Genomic DNA, 19,738 nt, shown 5'->3' with positions numbered 1-19,738 from the left:
AAATACTTTGCCTTCTTATGCAGAAGAGCTGAGTATTGGGTATGTGACTGTACCAAGCCGGTAGTGAAGTTATCCTTCATGAAAGGACAGACAAGTGCCAGCAGGTATTTGTCAGCTTTTTATGCTTGCATGGGACATCCTGCCTCCTTCTGTTTCCCATAAAGTGCAGGCAGTAAATCATTCCCTGTCAAGGGGGAAACGGGAGGCCCATTGCACAGTCGGGAAATCCATTTAAATTAACAGCCATGTTTCAAAGCCCTCCTCCAATGTCATCTGTTCGCGCTTCCTCTGAAGTGCTTTATTAAAGAAAAGAGTGAGAGTGACTGAGATAATATAAGCCACATTGTCAGTCTTATCTTAATAATGGAGGTTAAGTATGTTCCTACGAATGACCTTTGGCCCCTTTAAATGTCTGGATGCATCACTTATACATGTATGTTATAATAAGCAAGCTATTTTGCAGGATTAAATTTTGTTCATCTTTAGAACATCTTATTTTAGGTGCCAGTTGTTTGAAATTGTACATAAGGGCAGTTTGTTCTTTACTTTATCTGAGGTACGTCTGTCTCAAACTGCATGGTTTTATATCACCCCTGTTACCATCATTTGCACACATGATGGTAGGTTGAGGAGGCATGTCCACTGAATTATCCAACAGCAATTTTATGAAACCTTTAAAATATTGTAAGTGACTCAATAAATAGCATGTTATGTAACTGGTAGGAAAAGCCTGACTTATTATTTATACCTATATTAAAGGGATATTGCAGATTTTATATACCTGTTTCAGCATTTAGCATTTGTAAAATCTACTATGGAGGCAACACTGCTAATTCAGGAAAAGGAGAAATGGTCCACATTCTTGGCAGAATAGTTTCTTTTAAGTAATAAAAAAAAAGGTTTGAAATAAATTTAGGAAAGAAATGTTTAGTGTTGTCCAAAGAACAGATGAATTTATAAAGGTCCAGCCCTCCAGCAGAGTTCTGTTTAATTCACACTGCCTTTTACGTTCAGCAGACATCTTCCTTCAGCTTTTTAAATGCCTTTAGAAATAAATCCTTTTGGCATGGCAGCTGCAGAAGACAAAGTCTTCCGTTTTACCCATTTTAGACAGCAACACCCATCCATTCACTGCAAAATGTGACAGTGGAATAGAGATTGCTTTAACCTTTCCTTATGGAAAGAGATCAATAAAATGATGCTGTTTCAAGAGACGTGTTTATATCTTGTGTACTCACAGCTCTGAATAGAGCAGTTCTTGTCTCAGTGTACCTGAGGCTATTGGAAAACAAGCTGCTGTGTACCACAATAATATGTGAATTCAATTAAGTCTTCACTATGGCAAACATGTATTTTGCTGCTGGATTTGTCCTGAGCGTCTTTGCTTGCAATCTATTTTGTAAAACAAAAGTCAGTTCCGAGTAAGATCATATCAGAGCTCTTCTCTCACTGGTAACTCCATCCACATAAATTTTCCTAGGGAATTTATGAGAAAAAACCATCAGATTGGATCCTTGCTTTTCAAAGGCCCTTCTTCTGTTCTCATCTTTAGCTACTGCAAAGGAAGAAAACTTGTTTTGACAACGCCTTCATGTGCCTGCATGTGTTTGGATTCCCAGTTGACCAGGTCTTTGGAGCTGTCTGCACCTTTTCTTTACAAGGATGGCTCCAAGATAATATGAAATCACTAAGGGTTCATTTGCTAGAATGCAAATGAGGAGGTAATAATTTACTGCAAGGAAAGCTGGGTGAGAGGTTTAAATTCTTTGCCCTTTCAGAGTGAGCTTCTTTGATCCAGTTTTACTGCTGTCCCAAACTCTGTATTCCTAAATTGTGACAGATTCCATACATTCCCCTGGGCAAACATCTCCCTTCTGTCATTTCTAAAGCTTGACTGTGAGCCTACTCCCATCTCTCCCTCCCAGGGAGGGTCTCCCAGGCAGCAGTCCTGTGTTGACTTAAGTCAATCCAAGTCAGTGCAGCTACATTCCCATCCCCTCCTTCGCTGGGGCACATACACTCACAACCTCACAGCTGGGGGAGCTGAGCTGCCCAAAACCAACTTCTCACTCATTAGGCTTTGGCTACTCCTGGTCCTTGACTTAACTTCCAGAGGGACCAGAGGACCATGAGGACCAGCATGTGAGGGCTGGTGACCACAGCTCTTCTCTTCCACAGCATGGCAGGATCTCACTCTGTTTTTCAGGAGGCCTTGCTTGACCCAGAATGCAGCAGTCAGGATGAAGCAAACAGCCACTTCTTCTTCCCTGCTGCCTCACCAAACATTTTTAAATCACAACTAGAATAGTAAGCTGTCAACAAAGAAACAAGGAAACTGATAACATCTGTTAAAGATAAGCATGGTACTCAGTGCATGCATGGGCACACACAAAGAATAATAAGCATCTAGCTGAGAAGGGAGCAGACGGGCCATGATGTTCCCAGGTGGACGCCTTGACGTGCTTGCGATAGTTTGCTCAGATCATTTCAGCCTCGCCTTGCCTGAACCCAGGCTGTATGTTCTGCCTTATGCAAGAATGTGGAGGGGGCCAAACTGTAGGGTCAACATCAAGTGTTTCCTCTAGGAGCTACAGCAGTTCCCCTTATACAGTCTGTCACATATGCTCAGGCTTTTTGAGATGAAAGGTTGGTCTGTTACTGGTATATGCCAAGATCCAAAACGATATTCCCAAATGGCAAAGTTTGGCCTATTCCCATAAACTCGGTATGGCAGAGCTGATACCAGGACACCCAGTGTGAGACAACCAGGAAACCAGAAAGGAGCTTTCTACAAAGGCTTCAACCTTTTTACACAGGAGAATGACAGTATTTTGCTTTACATAGCAAAATTGTTGATTTAAAAGTGATGCTGAATACAAAACTGCTCAGTAAAGGCCGTGCAAGGTTTTAGAATTAAGAGCCTGCCCTGAAGACGTGTGGAGATTTCTGACATTGCATAAGGACCATGAGCTCTGTATATTTTCTGCTCCATTAAACCTCTGCTTTATTTAGTTCCTCTGATTTGAATTATCTCTAGGTTTTAAAACAACACTCATGCACACACTTCTTGTGTGTGGTTCAGGATTTATTAAACAGGATTTATTCTTGTTTTAATTAGGAAGTATGCTGAATGTAACCTCAGCATTATTCTCAAAATCTGTATATTTTCATTTGCCATGTCTTTATATTCATCAGGAAAGAGAGAGTCTGAGAGGTTACTAGTGATAAGAAATAGGTTTTGAAGAGAAAACATGTGCCAGACTGGAAGCTTTGTGTGAGGCTGAGTAGTAAATACTAGACATGGAAGAAAAAAGGAGAACAGTAATGGGAAAAGCCAACAAAGCAGAAAGAAATGGGATTGTATGGGGACTAGATTATATAAAAATTTTCTAGAAGGAGGAAGTCTGGGTTATGTGAGGCTGTCATAAAATGATCTCACCTTGGGTGAAATAATCTATAGTATGTGGCACGTTTGCTGCTTCACAGAGGGAAGTGTCACCTTTAAAAGTGTTGTTCCAGCTGCTATAGCTTTCTTTTGATATATTTTTAAGCGAATTAGTGATGTGGAAACAAAAAGAGCTTTGTCTATAAAGAATGCCATTTCTCCACTCTCTAGGACCTGACATACCAAATAAAGTGGCTTTTATTAGGGAAGAAAAGACAGAAAAACTTTGAGGAATAGACCTGCCTTTTACGAAATGATTATATGGGAATTAGGGATGGTGAACTCAGCAGGGATCTGTAACAGTACATGAAAAAAAGAAAACAGAAAGGCAAAATATTGCATAAGGGCTCCCTGTCAACTAAATGCAGGTCTGTGCCATCTAGTCAGGGGGAAATACAGGCACGTTCATGCTGAGGAATTGCAAGCTAAGGTCTCTCTGGGCTCAGGATCTGTACACTGTGCTCTTTTGGTTGGTGTAGAGAGCTCTTAAATCCATTTTTGTCCTGCTCATGAATTCTCCCTGGAGTGACTGCCACATCCACAACACAAAGGGCAGGTCAGGACCTTGCTGTAACTCAACTTGTCTTGGTTTTCATGTAACAACAATTAAGCTCTCACATAAAACAGAGACATTCCCAATATTGCATTATTTGTTCAACGATTTTTGAACTATTACAGTTCTATATGTCATTTTTGCAGCATCTTTCACAGGAGAATCATGTGCACACCATCTCCTTGGAAAACATACAGAGTCTCTTGGAATGCACTTCTCTACTTACTGTCAGCAATGGCTTTGATCTGTTATGCACAAAAATAAGAAGTGCTGATTTTCAAAAAAGGCAGCTTGTAATACCTTTTTTTTAAGAGCAGAATGAGGTCACAAAAAAGGTTCATCAAACATGGGAGCTACTGTCAAACAATGTGCTTCTTGTTTGTCAGACTCAAGAGGATGAAAATTACTGCTTTAAAAAAAATACATGGACAATGTGAGAGGGCAAGGTCTCGATCTTACACATCACTGCTCTGCAGTTGGTGGGATGATGTGAAAACAGACCATGGAAATAAATAACTTTTCTTTAATTTCATTATTTAGAAATTCTTTCCCATGTTTTCATGTCAGTGAGAAATTGCAATAAGTTTTCTTAAGCAGCTCATAAAGAGAAGCAGAGAACAGTATATGGGTTTTCTTGCTGAAAGCAAATTGCCTTTGATCTGTCTTATATCACTGTGGCCCAAGTGCCATTTGTGACTAACAGATGACTGATGACGTTTCTTTCTTGTAGTACGATATTGTTGGACATTCAGGAGACGGCTTCAACATCGCATTGGTTGGGAGTGACAAAGTTCCCAAGAACAATAAGCAAAGATTAGAGATTCTTAAGGTAAATCCTACTGATAAGTGATGCTGGATAATTAAGGAGTTTGTGACTGCAAAGATAAAATTGTGGGTGGGTCACAGAACACAAAACATGAGGAGAGTAAAATAAAAGAAAGACAAGAAAGCAAAATCTGTGTATTTGCATAAAATCGAAACAGGACCTTTCAGAGACATGGCAGAAAACAAATAATGCCAAAATAGTAGATGCTGGGTACACCTTTTTCTGGACTGCTGTGGTCATAAATGTGTTATTTTGACTATCTGTCAAAGGATAGGGGAAGTTCCAAGCATTTTATAGTGATATAGGTAGCTCTGCCTAAACGATGTGGTGATATTATTAGTGCATAAGTGACTAATTTGAACTGTAGAGAGGTCCCAGGTCAGCAATTTAGCCTGGCACCTTCTAGAAGTTATGTATCACAGTAGCAGTGGAAAAATGTGTCAATGCTAGATTGAAAACATGTTAAATCACAATCACGAAGTGAGTGTACTCACCAAAATTTTACTGTACTAGGATGAAGAAAAATTGAGTATATTGTAGGATTTACCTGTTTGGCAGCTTGATAGGTTAGAACTGTGTATTTGAGTTTCCTTCAAAAATTATTTTAAAAAGATTGGGAGCTACTTCAGTTAAAAGGACTGGATTTAGTAATGTCTAATATTCCTTCTGCATGGGAAACAGCTTCATCAATGAAAACAGTGTATTTATTTCATAACAGCTCAAACAATGTTTCATAACTTTTCAATCTGACTGCTACTGTTATAAGTCAGATATTTTATAATAACTGTGACACTACTAGGATTTGGAAGTCTAGTGCAAATTACGAACAGACAGGAGCTGGTCATGGTATTAGGAAACTAAGTCCTGAATTCTTCCTTAAATACATAGGAATGTAGCTACTCAAACTGCAGCTGACTGAAGTATTTTACCTTCCCTAAGGCCCAGTCTAATTAGGTCCATGTGTGGGTTTTGATTGTTTGACCCACTGTGTTTTTAGGAAGTGCTGCCTGTCTTAAGATATGATATATTATATACAAAAAGCTGCATCTTCTGTTGTACCTGGAGTACTGCCCACATTTCTGATGCATCCCCTAATACAGCAGAACTGAGTATTTACTCCCTCCTGTGCTAGCTGAAATGAATGTTTATTCCTAAAGTCATCTTACGTATTTCCATGTGGTTATGCTGTGCACACAGACTATGCACGCCCATGCTCAGTTCTGCATGAGTGGAGACCACACCTTGGAAGGGACAGAGCATGCCATTCGTGAAATTGCCAAGGAAGAGGCTGATGAGTATTTCGTTATCGTCTTAAGTGATGCAAATCTTGAACGGTACGGCATTCAGCCTTCAAGGTTTGCCCAGGTCTTGACCACCAATACTCAAGTCAATGCTTTCGCCATATTTATAGGATCCTTGGGAGACCAGGCAGACAGGTGAGTACATTTGTTTTATGCCTAATAACATTTGCTTTCGTATGTCATAAATCTAAACTATGATTTTATTGCAGTGTAGTTTGGCATAGTTGGCCCTGCTAACCTGCACTAAGGTTTTGATTGTGGTATTGTAAAATCATAGAATGGTTTGGATTGGAAGGGACCTTTAAATATCATCTATTCCAATCCTCCTGCCATGAACAGGTATGTCTTTTACTAGATCACATTGCTCAAAGCCCCATCCAACTTAACTTTGACCACTTCCAGAGACAGGGCATCCACAGCTTCTCTGGGTAACCTGTGCCAGTGCATCATCACTCTCATTGTAAAAATCTCTTCCATATCTCCAATCTAAATCTACCCTCTTCCAGTTTAAAACTGCTAAACCTTATCCTATCATTACAGGCCCTGGTGAAAAGTCTCACTCCATCCTTATGAGCCCCCTGTTTTTATTGAAAGGCCTCAATAAGGTCTTCCTGGACTTTTTTCCTCTCCAGGCTCAACAGCCCCAGTTCTCTCATCCTGTCTTCATAGGAGAGGTGTTCTACTCCTCTGACCATTTTTGTGGTCCTCCTCTGGACCCTCTCCAACAGGTCCATATCTTTCCTGTGCTGAGGACCCCAGCACAGCACTCCAGGTGGGATCTCACAAGAGTGGAGTAGAGGGGCAGAATCACCTCCCTTGACCTGCTGGTCATGCTTCTTTTGATGGAAGAAATCCAGGTTATAATTGGATGTCTGGCCTGCAAGGGCACATTGCCAGGTCACGTCCAAGTTTTCATCCTTTTTTAAAATTATTATTATTAATAATATTTTGATATTATTAATAATAATTATTATTATAATAAATATAATAATCTGCTAGCAAGAAGTTAGTAGATAGCTTCTGACTTGTGTCAGGAAGGAGACTGGCTTTGTGGGACCCACAGACATCCCTTATGGCCAGCTAGTTGAGAGCATTCTGTGCATCCAAAGGAGGCAACTGAAGCCATCCTACCACTGGAGGATGTGCACTATCCCTGTATGTAATATCACTATGTAATCATAACGGAGACAGGATGCCTTTGTCATTGCCCAGTGTGTGGTTCCAGTGCATGTAGGCCTACAAAAAGGCAATAAAACAAAAGAAGCTGGAGTTTAATGGTCTGGGTTTAGTTCTACTACATAATTTCACTTTAAATTGTTTGGGCACAAGGGAGAAAAAGGAAATTATGTCCCAGGTGTCCTTCCAGGCTCCACATCCACTGAGGACAAGTACATGCAGCAAAAGTCTGATATAGCCACATATATCAAGTGTCTTTTCTGCTTCTGAGTCTTCAACTAGAGCAGAATGAGAGAAATCCCAAAGGGAATTGGCCCTCAGTACATAATTTTAATCAGTAAAGGGTTGAAAGATACAGCTGCAGAGCCACCATTGTGGCTGCATGTCTGTACATCAGAGCTGCATTATGCGTCAAAAGAGAATCTGTTCTGAAAGATTATAATTACAGAAAGTCCTTTTACTTTTGCTAGGAATTAAAAGAAAAAAAAAGGCATTGACCATGTCCTGCTGTGTAAGAGATCTTATAATGGCCTAGTTCAGTGGGTATGGAAAATGCACACAATGCTGTCACTGAAATGCATTTCTATGTACGTGGAAGTCCAGAATTAGACAAAGCCTTCCTGTAACTGCTGTGGGGGAAGGAGAAGGAAATTCTCTGTTGCTGCTTTTTTAACTACTAATTTTAAAAGTGAGACTTTGCTTAGTATTGGAGGAATGGTGTGGAGCATAAATTCCTTTAAAAAGCAGTGAAAAATAAATCCCAAGCTTGCTAACTGTATGCAAGGGAGATGGAGTTTGTAACGTGCATCTAGCTTAACTTTTTTAAGGGAGGTTAAGCTGTGAATAAAAATGTGTTGGATTAATATTGAGAGAAAAATACATTTCCATCTAATCTGCTGCAATCTCAGAGAAGAAATATAAAGAGCACATTTAGAATCACTGGAGCTGTTGAACTGAAAGAGCTGTGGGTTCATGGTAGTCGATTTAAAGTGTCTTCATTTCCAGTGTATATCTCTAGCTGCCACCAGCAAGCCAGTTTGGTGACACCTCGTGGGATCACTGATGCCTTGATCAAAATGGAGTTTTGGCATGTCAGAAAGAGGACCTGGATAGAAATCTCTGGAAACATTTTTGTTTGTCTAGCTGAAAGGATCTCTGTGCCTTAGCTGCTCTTACTGTTTCCTCCCACTGCTGCTTTCCCAAACCTTTAATTGCATTATGACAGCGATGTGAATGGCGTGGATTGGGAAGGTATGCAAAAGGAAAACATCCATTCTGAAGGAACCCTGGCTTGTGGTAGGGAAGATAATTTGAGATGGTAATTGTGTCTTGTCTCTCGTTCTGCTCCTTAGGCTGCAGAGGACACTACCAGCAGGTCGGTCTTTTATTGCCATGGATACCAAAGAGATCCCCCAGATTTTGCAGCAGATCTTCACATCTACCATGTTATCAAGTGCCTAAGCATCACTGATGTCACGGTGTGTGAATTTAAAGAAGAAACCCACTCCTGCTGCAGATATAAACCCTAAAGCTGAGGATAAACACATTTCTTAATAAAATACATACTGTTCTCTAATCAGCAAAGCAACCCAAATCTACACGACAGCCAGGCTGTAAATTTTCACCCAAAATCTCTCAACTGACTTAGCATGTTTAAAGAAATGCAGCGGGGCAGAGGATGGCAACAGAACAAATGTTTTTCCGGAGGGACAAACAAATAAAGGACAGTTTGTGATCATTCCTCTGCATGCCATGTTGCCAGCATTACAGTGTCATCTCACCCTATCTTATTAAATACGGTTCACTGGGATTTGGTAATATTGTGCAAGGCAGAGCCAGGCAATCTGTTTCAGTGTTTTGCGCGCATATGTTTGAATGGGTGGTTAACTTCATCTCCCATTTAAACAGGACTGCTCTTGTCAGGCAGGAAACCCTTCCTTCCTCTGCTGTTGCTTTCTTGTCTTGAGGGGCATCGGGGCTTTACCCCGATGCTGAGAACAATGGAGCAGTTTGGAAACAATGACCATCACATGTAAACATTCATTATCTGATCAGGCAAAGTTGTCAGATCTAGAGAAAGTGCCTTTTAAGAAGGAAAACAAAACAAAAATAGATTTGTTCAGTTCTGCCTGTGAAAAGTAAGGGGAAAGGGTCTTAAGAACACAATAACCAGTGTTTCCAAGGAGGGAGCTACTGCAGTGGCTCCTTTGCATGGCTGATTATGCTGTCCCATTGCACTGTTGTACAGAATCCCTGGGATGGCCTCAGCACATGGGGTTGACTTTTATGTCTGGAGACAAAAAAGTTACTAATGCTTTGCAAAAAGCTCATTCACGGTCTGTTTTTCTTGGGTCTTTTAAAAATGAAACTGGAAGAGAGATTTAGGCATGAGAAAATAAGTTATTTTTTTATAAAGGAAGAGGCAAACATCTATTGTAGCAAGATATGTCTGTGTTAGAGTATATTTAACATCCAAGTTAGTTACAAAACTTACTTTGCAACTCAGTCGGTTGGCCCCATGAGATGGTAATTACTCTTTATCTATGAAAAAAGAGATATTTTGTAGTTCTTTGGGAACAATGGAATACTTGATGAATTGAATGTATGATTTAATTAAGCTGATACTTTGCTGATACTTTGCTGATATTAATGTAAGAGTAGCTGAATAGGAGAAAATTCAGGAAGAGTACTTATCAAAATCTAAAGGAGGAATTGCAATTCTTCTAATATTTCTCTTAATCCTACAGTTGCTCAAACTGCACCATGAGCAGCATGTTTGGAGGGGAGGAGGCAAATTAATTTGATCTTGTTAAATACAGCCATTGGTGTTTTAAAGGGTCATTCTCTACTCCACCAGTCCTGCAGCAAAAATCTTTACCAGAGCATCAAAAATGTGCTCTATTTAGGATGTGTTATAAAGTCTGATCAGCTTTGAAACTCTTTATGATGAGAGGATGGAAGACATTTTTCAAAGGCTTGTTAGTATTGTTATAATAGCTATATATGTGAAAACAAAGAGGCTGAAGATGCAATTCCTGTTTGGAGAGAAGGGAACTGGGAGGAGACAGTTGAGAAGGTTATCCCTGTTTGGGACAAGTGCATGTATGCACACATACACACAGATGCTACTGCTAAGGGGAAGTGCACTTCAAAATAGAAATACCTTGGTCCCATAAACTTATGCTGAGGTACTAAATGCAATAAAGAATTGGCATATTAATAAGGCTGTTAGTTAATGTGCTTTGACATGGAAATTCCTTCAGCACTTCTGCTTTTATTGCCAGCAGTCCTGAAAAAAAGAAGGATTTTATTACAGTTAATTAGCAAGCTCACTGTATGCTTTCTAGATGACTTGAGTGGATAAACTTTCTCATCTCAGATTTACATGCAGTAAAGTACATGCAGTTATCTTTATAATAAAAAAATTAGTGCTATTTAAGGGAAACTCTGCAGTAAATCCAATTTTGAACCTTTCGTTTGATTATCCCTATAAATTATATTTCATGGCATGCTATTTAAAATTACCCTTCTGTAGTGTTTGGTTTTATTCTTTGTTTCGGAATATGTCTGTTGTCTTTCAGTTCATGTTTTATGGGCCCATAGAATATGGCCACATCCAGGGCCAGGCCTGGCCATGAGAGTGGGTGGAAGAGGGAGGAAGCAGTTCTAAACCTGCCCTCTTTTAGTTGATAGCCATTCCCCCTTGTCCTTTCACTACATGCCCTTGTCAAAAGTCCCTCTCCAGCTCTCTCGTAGCCCCCTTTAGGCACTGGAAGGCTGCTATAATGTCTGCCCGGAGCCTTCTCTTCTCCAGGCTAAACAACCCCAGCTCTCTCAGCCTCTCTTCATAGGAGAGGTGCTCCAGCCATCTGAGCATCTTTGTGTCCCTCCTCTGGACTCACTCCCACAGGTCCATGTCCTTACCATGCTGAGTCCCCAGAGCTGGGTGCAGTACTGCAGGTGGGATATGATGCGAGTGGAGTAGAGGGGAAGTGTTACTGGTAGATTCTGAGAGAAAGAGAGAAGAAGCAAGTGAACTCTTTTTTAAATTTTCAGTTCAGAAGGAAAGGTTTTGGGATTTGCCTTTAACAACGCTTCATTGCATAGCATATTTGACCTGACAGTGTCTCTCTAAATTGTAAAAATTCAGAGCAAAATTTTCCCCCGGCCATGCAACTCTCACCTACTTTGTTGCCCATTGCTACCCCAGGGAAATCAAAGCAGCAGCTGTGCTTTTCCATGTCTCACAAGGACTTGCAGTGTTATTTTCATGCTCAGAAATTCAACAAACATTCTTCTTTTACATCTCTGGGATTTGCAGAGCTGCCTAATATGCATTTATTTTTAATTGATGAAATGCTTAAGAGTAACATGGCTTTGTCTAGCTAACAGCAGCAGCAGTGACTGCTCTCATTGCAATGCATGCACCAGCACTGCGTGTCACTCATTCCCTCTTAAACTGTCACTCACGCCCTCTGAAAGTGTGTTAAGGTATTTTTCATCTCTTCCCACGGTTTATTAAGGCACTTCTGCACTTATCAGTTTTTTTTATGGAAAGGCAGTGTTTTGGTGAATGAATAGAGCTGCTGGTTGGAGCAGGTCCTGACCTATTGCTAATGCTTTAATAACATTAACCACATCAGCAGTAGTGATTTTAATTACCTCTTATAATGCAGATTTTGATCTAATTCTGTTTCTATATGTAATGTGTTCATACCCACTAGCCAGTTAGTAACAGTACACAGTCATCTGGGATTATTATTTACCTGAGGTACAAAAAAACCCCAAAAAACCACCAGAAAAAACAGGAAGCCCAAGCAGATGTGACTTTAGTCAGAGCAAAGCATGTTCCACATTTACAGACTTAAACAGCTTCATGTGACTGTATAAAAGCAATAGGTTTTATCTTGCACATGAAGTGCAAGGAGGGTTAGGAGGGATGCCTAGACTTTTACACCAGCAGTCCATTTCCTTTTTTCACTTCTTTCCTTTACCAACATTAGGTGTCAAGTGTGATTGTGAATGTCGTGCTAGAGCTTGTCCTGATAGATAAGGATAGATAGATAACGTGCTAGAGTTAGCCTGATAAAATTAAGACTAATCTAATGGCTGATCAAGTATACTGATGTAATATTTGAGTAAACACACATAGGGCAGAAGATACAGGTTCTGTATTATATGTGCAAAATCAAACCAAGAGAAGGACCTGATGCCTCGTTGAGAGTATGGCTAAGAGATGCAAGGATACCAGAAGTCTTCTTATCTGTACAGTTAAAATATGTCTTAAAAATTACTACAAAACAAGTATTAAAATAATTTTTACAGTTTAAAACCCAAGCTATTGTGCTATGTTGGCTATTGCACATTATTATGTTTATTAATAGCATGCCTCTAAAAATGAGAATGTACAAGATATTTACTGAGAAATAAAATATGTCTTAACCATGTATCAAATCCAGAAAGCCGCTTTGAAAATATAATCATTGTACTCAACCTCTAAATTTGAAAAGGTTCAGGGTTTAGTTAATACTTTAAGTACTACTGTTTTAGTGATAATAAGTAAAGCTCTTCAGTTTGTGTGCTGTAAAAGTAATGGAAGTTGTTATTCAGTTCCTTAATAATTCTGCTTCTGGGGCAAACATGTCTGTTTTGACCCCATCCTTAAAAAAATACAAAAGAAACCCAAACCAACTTGTATTTTACCATTTTCTATTCTTTCTGCCAGCATGTGGGAGAGAGAGCAAACACTCTCCTGTCCTTACTGAGAGCCTTTTAGAAAAAGAAGGTCAGTGTTTCTCCCTCTCCCTGTGTATGCTGTGTAGTAGCAGCACTCAACACATGGAAACATCTTACACAGTTCATTATGTTAGAAGACATTTTATCCAATGTAACAGGTATCCAGCTGTACCCCAACATCACATGAGGTAAGTTGCGGTCCTCGATTGGTGCTCTGGGTGTTTTAGTTATTGAGTGATAGATATCGATACCTAAAGCAATTGAGCGTTTTGAAATAGTACAGTGAAGTCAAGACCCTTCTGTGTCTGTTGAATTAAAATGCCTCCCACACCCTATGGCACTGTGCTATGAGGGATATTTTTCCAAGACAATTCATGGTGTAGGTGTTTGATGTGACCATGCTCTGCTGAAAATGCAGGTGATCGCTCACTCAAGAATGTGTGATTGTTTACAACAATTTGTAGCAAACAGATTCCCCTAGAAAAAAATACACTTGCAAGGCAAACCATTCAGCTGAAGGACTTCATCATCTTGGAGACAGGTTTTGTACCATCAAACTAAACAGGTAAAAAATTGCCTAACTCAGAAGTACTTTTGTTGTTGAAATTGTGACAATGTTAACAGTATCGTTACTGAATAAAATGTTTTAAAGTCAACTATGTTTTCCGTGAAATAAGTGTATGTGGGAAGATTGCAGAAGAGATTCAACATTCTTCAGGATGAAGGTGATGGTAGGGTTTTTTCGAAGACAAGGGCAGAATTATAAAATTGGAATAACTTCATTTTCATGACCATCTGTTCTCCAACTTTTGACAGGATAAATAAGCATATGAAAATCTACTTTAAAAAACCAAACAGATACCCTTAGCATTACTCACAACATCCTTAGTCTGAACATCTGGCATGATTGCATGCAGAAAAATTCTGTGTCCTCCATGCTACATGTGTAGTGTGATCCTAGTCGAGAAAAAACTCGTTGCAGTAAGTATACTGATAGTTGGAAATGTAAAAAAAAGATCTCAGATTTTGACCCTCAGTTTCCCAGACATCACACACAGTTTTGCTTTGAACAGGCTGAGCTGTGCAAATCCAGGTAGTCTGGAAACTAGACCCAGACCCTGGTTCCCTGAAGCTGTGGATCCCTACCAACTGGGTGTAATCTGGCACCAGATTTCCCCTAGTTCCAAAACAAACATAAAGGAAGAGAGCAGGAGGGGGAAAAAAGGACAAATTCATGATTTTCAACCTGTTCATCTTCTTGACCTGGCTTGTCTTGAGTGCCAATGCAGGCATGATCAGGACAGAGGTGAAAAATGCAGACAAAGGAGCCTGCCTGGAAAGATCTACCAGGCACAGCCACAGCAATAAAATTACTCACATTAAAAACCACAGTCCAAAGCCAGGAGAGGGTCATCAGAGGAGGCACAGTCAGCTCACAGAGCATGAGTGAGACGCTGCCATGTAGTTGCCAAGACCTGCTGTGGGGATCATGGGACACAAAACCATCCTCACTCAGGTTGGTAGACTCAGAGAGATCTCAGCCTTCACAGTCAGCACCACATCAGAGCCATTATGGCTGAGCCACTGGCTTCAGCCCTTCAACTCCTGTGCTCAAGGCTCCTCATCAGCAACAGGCATAAAATAAACTTTCCTACCCAGGCATGTGCTCAGAATGAGTTGAGGCTTGTTAACATCATTGAACAGTGGCATGGGGACTAGAATAAAACATCTGTGTTCCCTGAACACAAATTTCATGAGCTTTTTTTCTTTTTAAATGCTTACAAGTTCCTTCTAGCACAAGCCAAAGTTTAAAAGTCCCTGGAACCTCTTACTGAGGGTGGAAATATTCACTGGCCACCTATAAACTAAATACATCTCACAAATATGAAGAAAAAAAGTTCTTTTTATGCCTAGACTTGATACAAACCGCATTCTTAGGAAGAGCCTTTTCAGTTCAAATCATTAAATGAATCTTTTATATGAACTTCTCTGGCTAGACTCTCAGAGTAGGATGACAATGTTACATTCAGATAGTGGTATGGAGAAAGTCCACAAATAACATTACAGGGTTAGGAAAGTGTGTGATGCTGAAGAGTGATATGAGGAATGGTGTCCCACATATTTTTGCTGTCGCCATGATTAAATCATGCTCCGTGCCATCTGTACCAACATCTGCATTTCAGCTTGAATGGGTTTGACATCTGTAAGGTCACCTATTATAGTTTCCAAATTGACAATTATAAATAACTTTGGGTTTTTTAAAGAAATGCATTGGATTAGGAACAGAGCTGCTTCCCTGACATAATATACAGAAGCAGGAAACACACCTCCCTGTTATGATTGCTCTGCATATGCTGTCCCCATCCCAGAAATATTTGGTGGTAGCAAAGGAGCCTTAGCATTGCCTCCTCCCCTCCTCCCACTCGAGCAGTACAGGGAGGGGTAGTGCAGGGACAGATTTTGCAGATACAGGGACATCTAGGTGTTGCTGCTGGCCTTTGCAGCACATAGTCCTCCATCCGAGCCAGTGACCCCTCCCAGCTGCTCCTCTCCTTCCCCCCCGCTGGGGGTTTCATCTGTCCAAGACTCTGACAGCCTAATTTCCTGCTTTTGGCTCTTGGGAAAGCCTAAACTTGGTTGTAGTGAAAAGCCTGCAAGTGCTGCATTGAGCAGCAGAAAGTGTGGCTGAATTTTGATGCAGCAGAAAATGTGGCTGAATTTTGATGCAGCAGAAAATGTGGTTGAATTTTGATGCACCAAAATGACCGTATATTTTTTTGATCAGAATTATTTGACTGCTCTGCAGGTCCCCCCTGCTCTCTGCTGTACCCAGTCCTTGATGTTCCTCATCATATGAAAGGTGAACAGGAAACACTGAAAATCTGTGTCTTTCTTCAGTAGTCATATAATGTGCCCAAAATGTGCAAAATCAGAATAGAGATACAGCTGCCATAGTCCTCCTCATTCCCTCAATTTTCTGACATGATGCACTTTCAACATGGCATGGTTCCCAGAGAGCAAATCAGGTGCAAGAGGAACATGGGACAGTGTTAATGCTGCCTGTGCATCAGATGCAGAGAAATATGAATTCTTTTATTAAGGTTTTAAGCATGTGGTATTATAACTCTGAAGTCATTAATAAATTTATAATGCAATGAAAACATGAAGTTTTCATTTATGTCCTTTCTCTGCTTTTTTATTCATCAACTGTGAGGTTTTATCCACATGCATATGAGTAGATAAATCACTCAATTAGAGAATAGCTAGATAGCGTCAAAGGCCAAAATATCATTTAAAACTAGTATCTTATGGTGTTAATCCAATACTTGGAATTACAAAATATAAGCAAAACATTTCCATAAATGCATCTCAATGATTTATAAAGCAGTTGAAAGATTCTGGTGCTTGGTCAAAAGCAGCTCAAAAGCCTATTAGCCTTTTTTTTAATCATCCTTTCTCTTTAGTGCCTCATCTAAGGTGGCTCAGGATTGACAGGCAGATGGACAGTTACTTAACACAAGTTAAATCTCAGTCACTAGTACATGCAAGTCCCCTACATGAGATCCTCCATTCCTTTCTCAGGGCCATCCAGATGGTTGTGCTAAAAGATTTTACAGGCAATTTGCTAAAGCAAGCCAGTATAATGTACACTGAGCATTTGCAGCAAGTTGTTACATTAACACCTAAGCATGACCCTTGTAATGAACTATCACGTGAGCCTTTTGAGGTGTTATTTGCATCCTCTACACAGCACACCTGCAATAAAATCCGTTACACAAATTGTAGTCAGCCTGTGGTTTTCAAAAGTTTCCTACTTCTCAAGCACTGGTGTGCACCCTCATTAATGTGCCTCAGTAATGTCATTTGCAGGGTAAAGAAATAGGAAGCAGCTAAGATTCTCTGTAAAAACAAAAAGTGAAAAGATCCTTCCCTTCGCCACCACTACGAAAAATGATACAGAGGGAAGAGAGAATGCAGGTGAGAAGTTATTTTTCTAAAAAAAATGAGAGCAGGAATAAATGAGAGAGGACTGGCTAGAAAGAGGCAGGAAGCAACCCAAAGCCAAGTTGAGACAAACAAAAGCAAATGGCCAAGAATAAGTTCACCTAGGCACAGATTGAGAGAGAAGACACCCTAAAAAGAGCTCTTTTCTATCTCTATTTATCCCTCTCTAGTGCTGTGGAGAGTGGCTCTAAGTAGGTGTCAGACGCCAGACTTGGTGTCTCCTCATCCCACCCAACAGTTCTTCCCCAGCTGCCATCACCTTTCCAGGCCAGCGCTTTGCAGGGCAGCATTTCCCTGGGCTTTCAGCTGAAACCTACTCAGTACATGCTTCAGAAAACAAACACACCCCTTCAGAGGGTTTGAGGCATCCTGTCTGTCCGCTCACAGCCTGTAAAGCCCAGCCTAACTTGAGAAAATGGTAGACAGTAAACCAAAAGGGCACTGAGCTTTTCCCATTACCATGAAGGGGTCTGAAAGCAGCATTATTTAACTCAACTGGCTGCTCTTAACAAAAGGCACATTGTTTCTCTGGATGCCTTCTTCTAGGAAAAGCATCTCTGTGAATGTGGGAAACTTGGACTGGCAAGGCAGTGAAGGTCAAAGTTTAGTCATTTTTTCTCTAAACAGGAATTCAACACTTCGTGGGTTTAAAAAAAGCCAACAAACTAACCGCCTTTGAATCACTCCAGTTTCACACTTTGTCCAAAACTAGGTAAGTGTCATTTGCTCAGCCCTTAAATTTTTGCTTAACCTCCAGAGTTTTGGATGGATCTGGACCCAAGCCATAGGGAACCAGTGTCCGTCCTGAATCTCCACTTCCCTCCAGGCAGCAATACTCATTGCCACTGGCTTTTCACCAAGCTACCATGCTGAACCACCCATGTACCTAGCTAGTGATGTAGCCACTATTATTGTCCTCCACTGCCTTAGGGTAATAGCTCACATCACACACCATTTCTTCCCATTTCTTATCTCCTGCTGCAGTAGGATCGCTGCAAGTGGGAAGAATTCGTTGGTTTTAACATTATTGTTTGGGATATTTTCATGTGGGTGTTAATCAGCCAGCCTTCTCCGCACTATGGAGGATATGCCAGTACGCTCTCAAGCCCCCATAAGGCAGGCATGCCTCGAACAGGAAAGGGTGGGAAAAAATGGAACAAGCAGGGGTTTTCTCATAGAACATTAAAGTGTTATGGTACAGGATTACATTAGGTCAACAGAGGCATTAAGATTCTTGAAACAAACTTGAGATTAAGACAGTTTTAATTTAACAAGGTCTAGTGCATACAAATATTTGAGTACTTGAATATCCCTTTCTAGTAACTGAAGCTCCAAGTATCCATCAGGCATGGATCCTTGGTTAACACCAAGATGAAGCAAACTCTTCAGGGAGGCAAAGACAGAAAATTTTCACATAGGCATAAAATTAACTAATTCCACCACATGTAGTTGGGGTTTAAACATTATTTTTTCAGTTCAGATGCTGTGGTGTCTGTGGAGACACAGCTGATAGTGTAGTTTAATCTTTTTTTCTGGAAAGTTAGTTATTTTATTAATACTTATTTGATCTCTTGGTGATTACTGTAAAGCATGCCAAAAGATTTGCAATGATCAGTTGCTTATGGAAAAGCTTGGAGAAGTGAGAGATCCTATGGTCACATTAACCCTTGTGCCAGGTTTTACACAATCTAATTGTAACAAAGTGCATTAGGAAAAGCCCAGCTCCATTTTGCATACCCATCTGAAGATATTTCTCTTCACTGAGGCTGACGGGCTCTGTCAATTTATGCTATTTGTATCCAAGCACTTAAAAAAAAATAAACGAGAGAGCAACCAGAGGATTTTGAGGGGCTATCTTCCCTCCCCTGGTGGGCATGGCAAATACGTTGGCTCCCATCATTCAGGAGCCACCAGGCTTCAAAGGGCAGCAGGATGGCAGACCTCTGGGTCAGATCTGAAAGGGTCAGCTCCAGCCCCCCAGCATGCAGATAAGTAGGAGAAAACCTAAGGGCACAGACAAATAAGAAGCTCAACAAAATGACTAATCCACCATCATCCAAGGCCCTGCTGGCTTCTCAGCGGGGTACCAGCACACACTGACCATTTCTGCTTGAACTTAGACCCACAGTGGTCAATTAATTTTTATAGAATCCTCCATCTTTTTAGCACAATCCTGCCAGAAAAACCTTTAAAAAAATAAAAAATCTATAGTTTCTCCAAATGCAAGGACAAAGCATGGCATTAAACCCTCAGAAATTACAATCTGAAAGCAGACACCCCACTGTGCTCTTGTGGTCACTGTCTGGGTTTTATGAGTTTTGTCCCTGAAAAGAACAAGGTCCTTTGTCCAAATAACTTGAATAATGGAGAATATGACAAAAATAGCCAAAAGACCCCCCGTGTTGGAGGTAACTCCATCCTCCTCCGGGTGCAGACCACCAGCCATTGCCCCATGACTGTCAGGTGGGCCGGTGTACCAGGCCAAATGGGGGATCTCACCCTTCCCTTGCCTCTGGGAACACCAACACAATGTGTACCCTCTGCCAGCCACCTCCTTCTGCAGGGCACCAGGCCAAGGGAGTCTGGTTGTGGGCACAGAGTGGCTCCTGCACCCACTTCCCCAAGGTGAGACTTCCACATCCGTGTTTCTAGTATTTCCTAACCTTCATGAGTCCATGAAATCCCAGTCACTAACC

General features: G+C 40.7%; 1 protein-coding gene across 1 annotated transcript in view; it reads left to right on the top strand.

Annotated features, from left to right (window-relative positions):
• VWA8 (von Willebrand factor A domain containing 8) overlaps positions 1 to 8,877 on the top strand; it is a 179,792-nt gene extending 170,915 nt beyond the window's left edge. Inside the window, exons 43-45 of the mRNA XM_018071170.2 lie at positions 4,729 to 4,827; positions 6,022 to 6,260; positions 8,654 to 8,877. Of these exons, the coding sequence (XP_017926659.1) occupies positions 4,729 to 4,827; positions 6,022 to 6,260; positions 8,654 to 8,762 (447 nt within the window). The 3' untranslated portion in view covers positions 8,763 to 8,877. The remainder of the gene's footprint in view (positions 1 to 4,728; positions 4,828 to 6,021; positions 6,261 to 8,653) is intronic.
• The last annotated feature ends 10,861 nt before the right edge of the window (positions 8,878 to 19,738 follow it).

The sequence above is a fragment of the Manacus vitellinus genome, unplaced genomic scaffold (assembly GCF_001715985.3).
Source record: "Manacus vitellinus isolate BGI_N305 unplaced genomic scaffold, ASM171598v3 scaffold_2_pilon, whole genome shotgun sequence".
NCBI lineage: Eukaryota > Metazoa > Chordata > Aves > Passeriformes > Pipridae > Manacus > Manacus vitellinus.
This window is presented reverse-complemented; position numbering and strand designations above follow the sequence as displayed.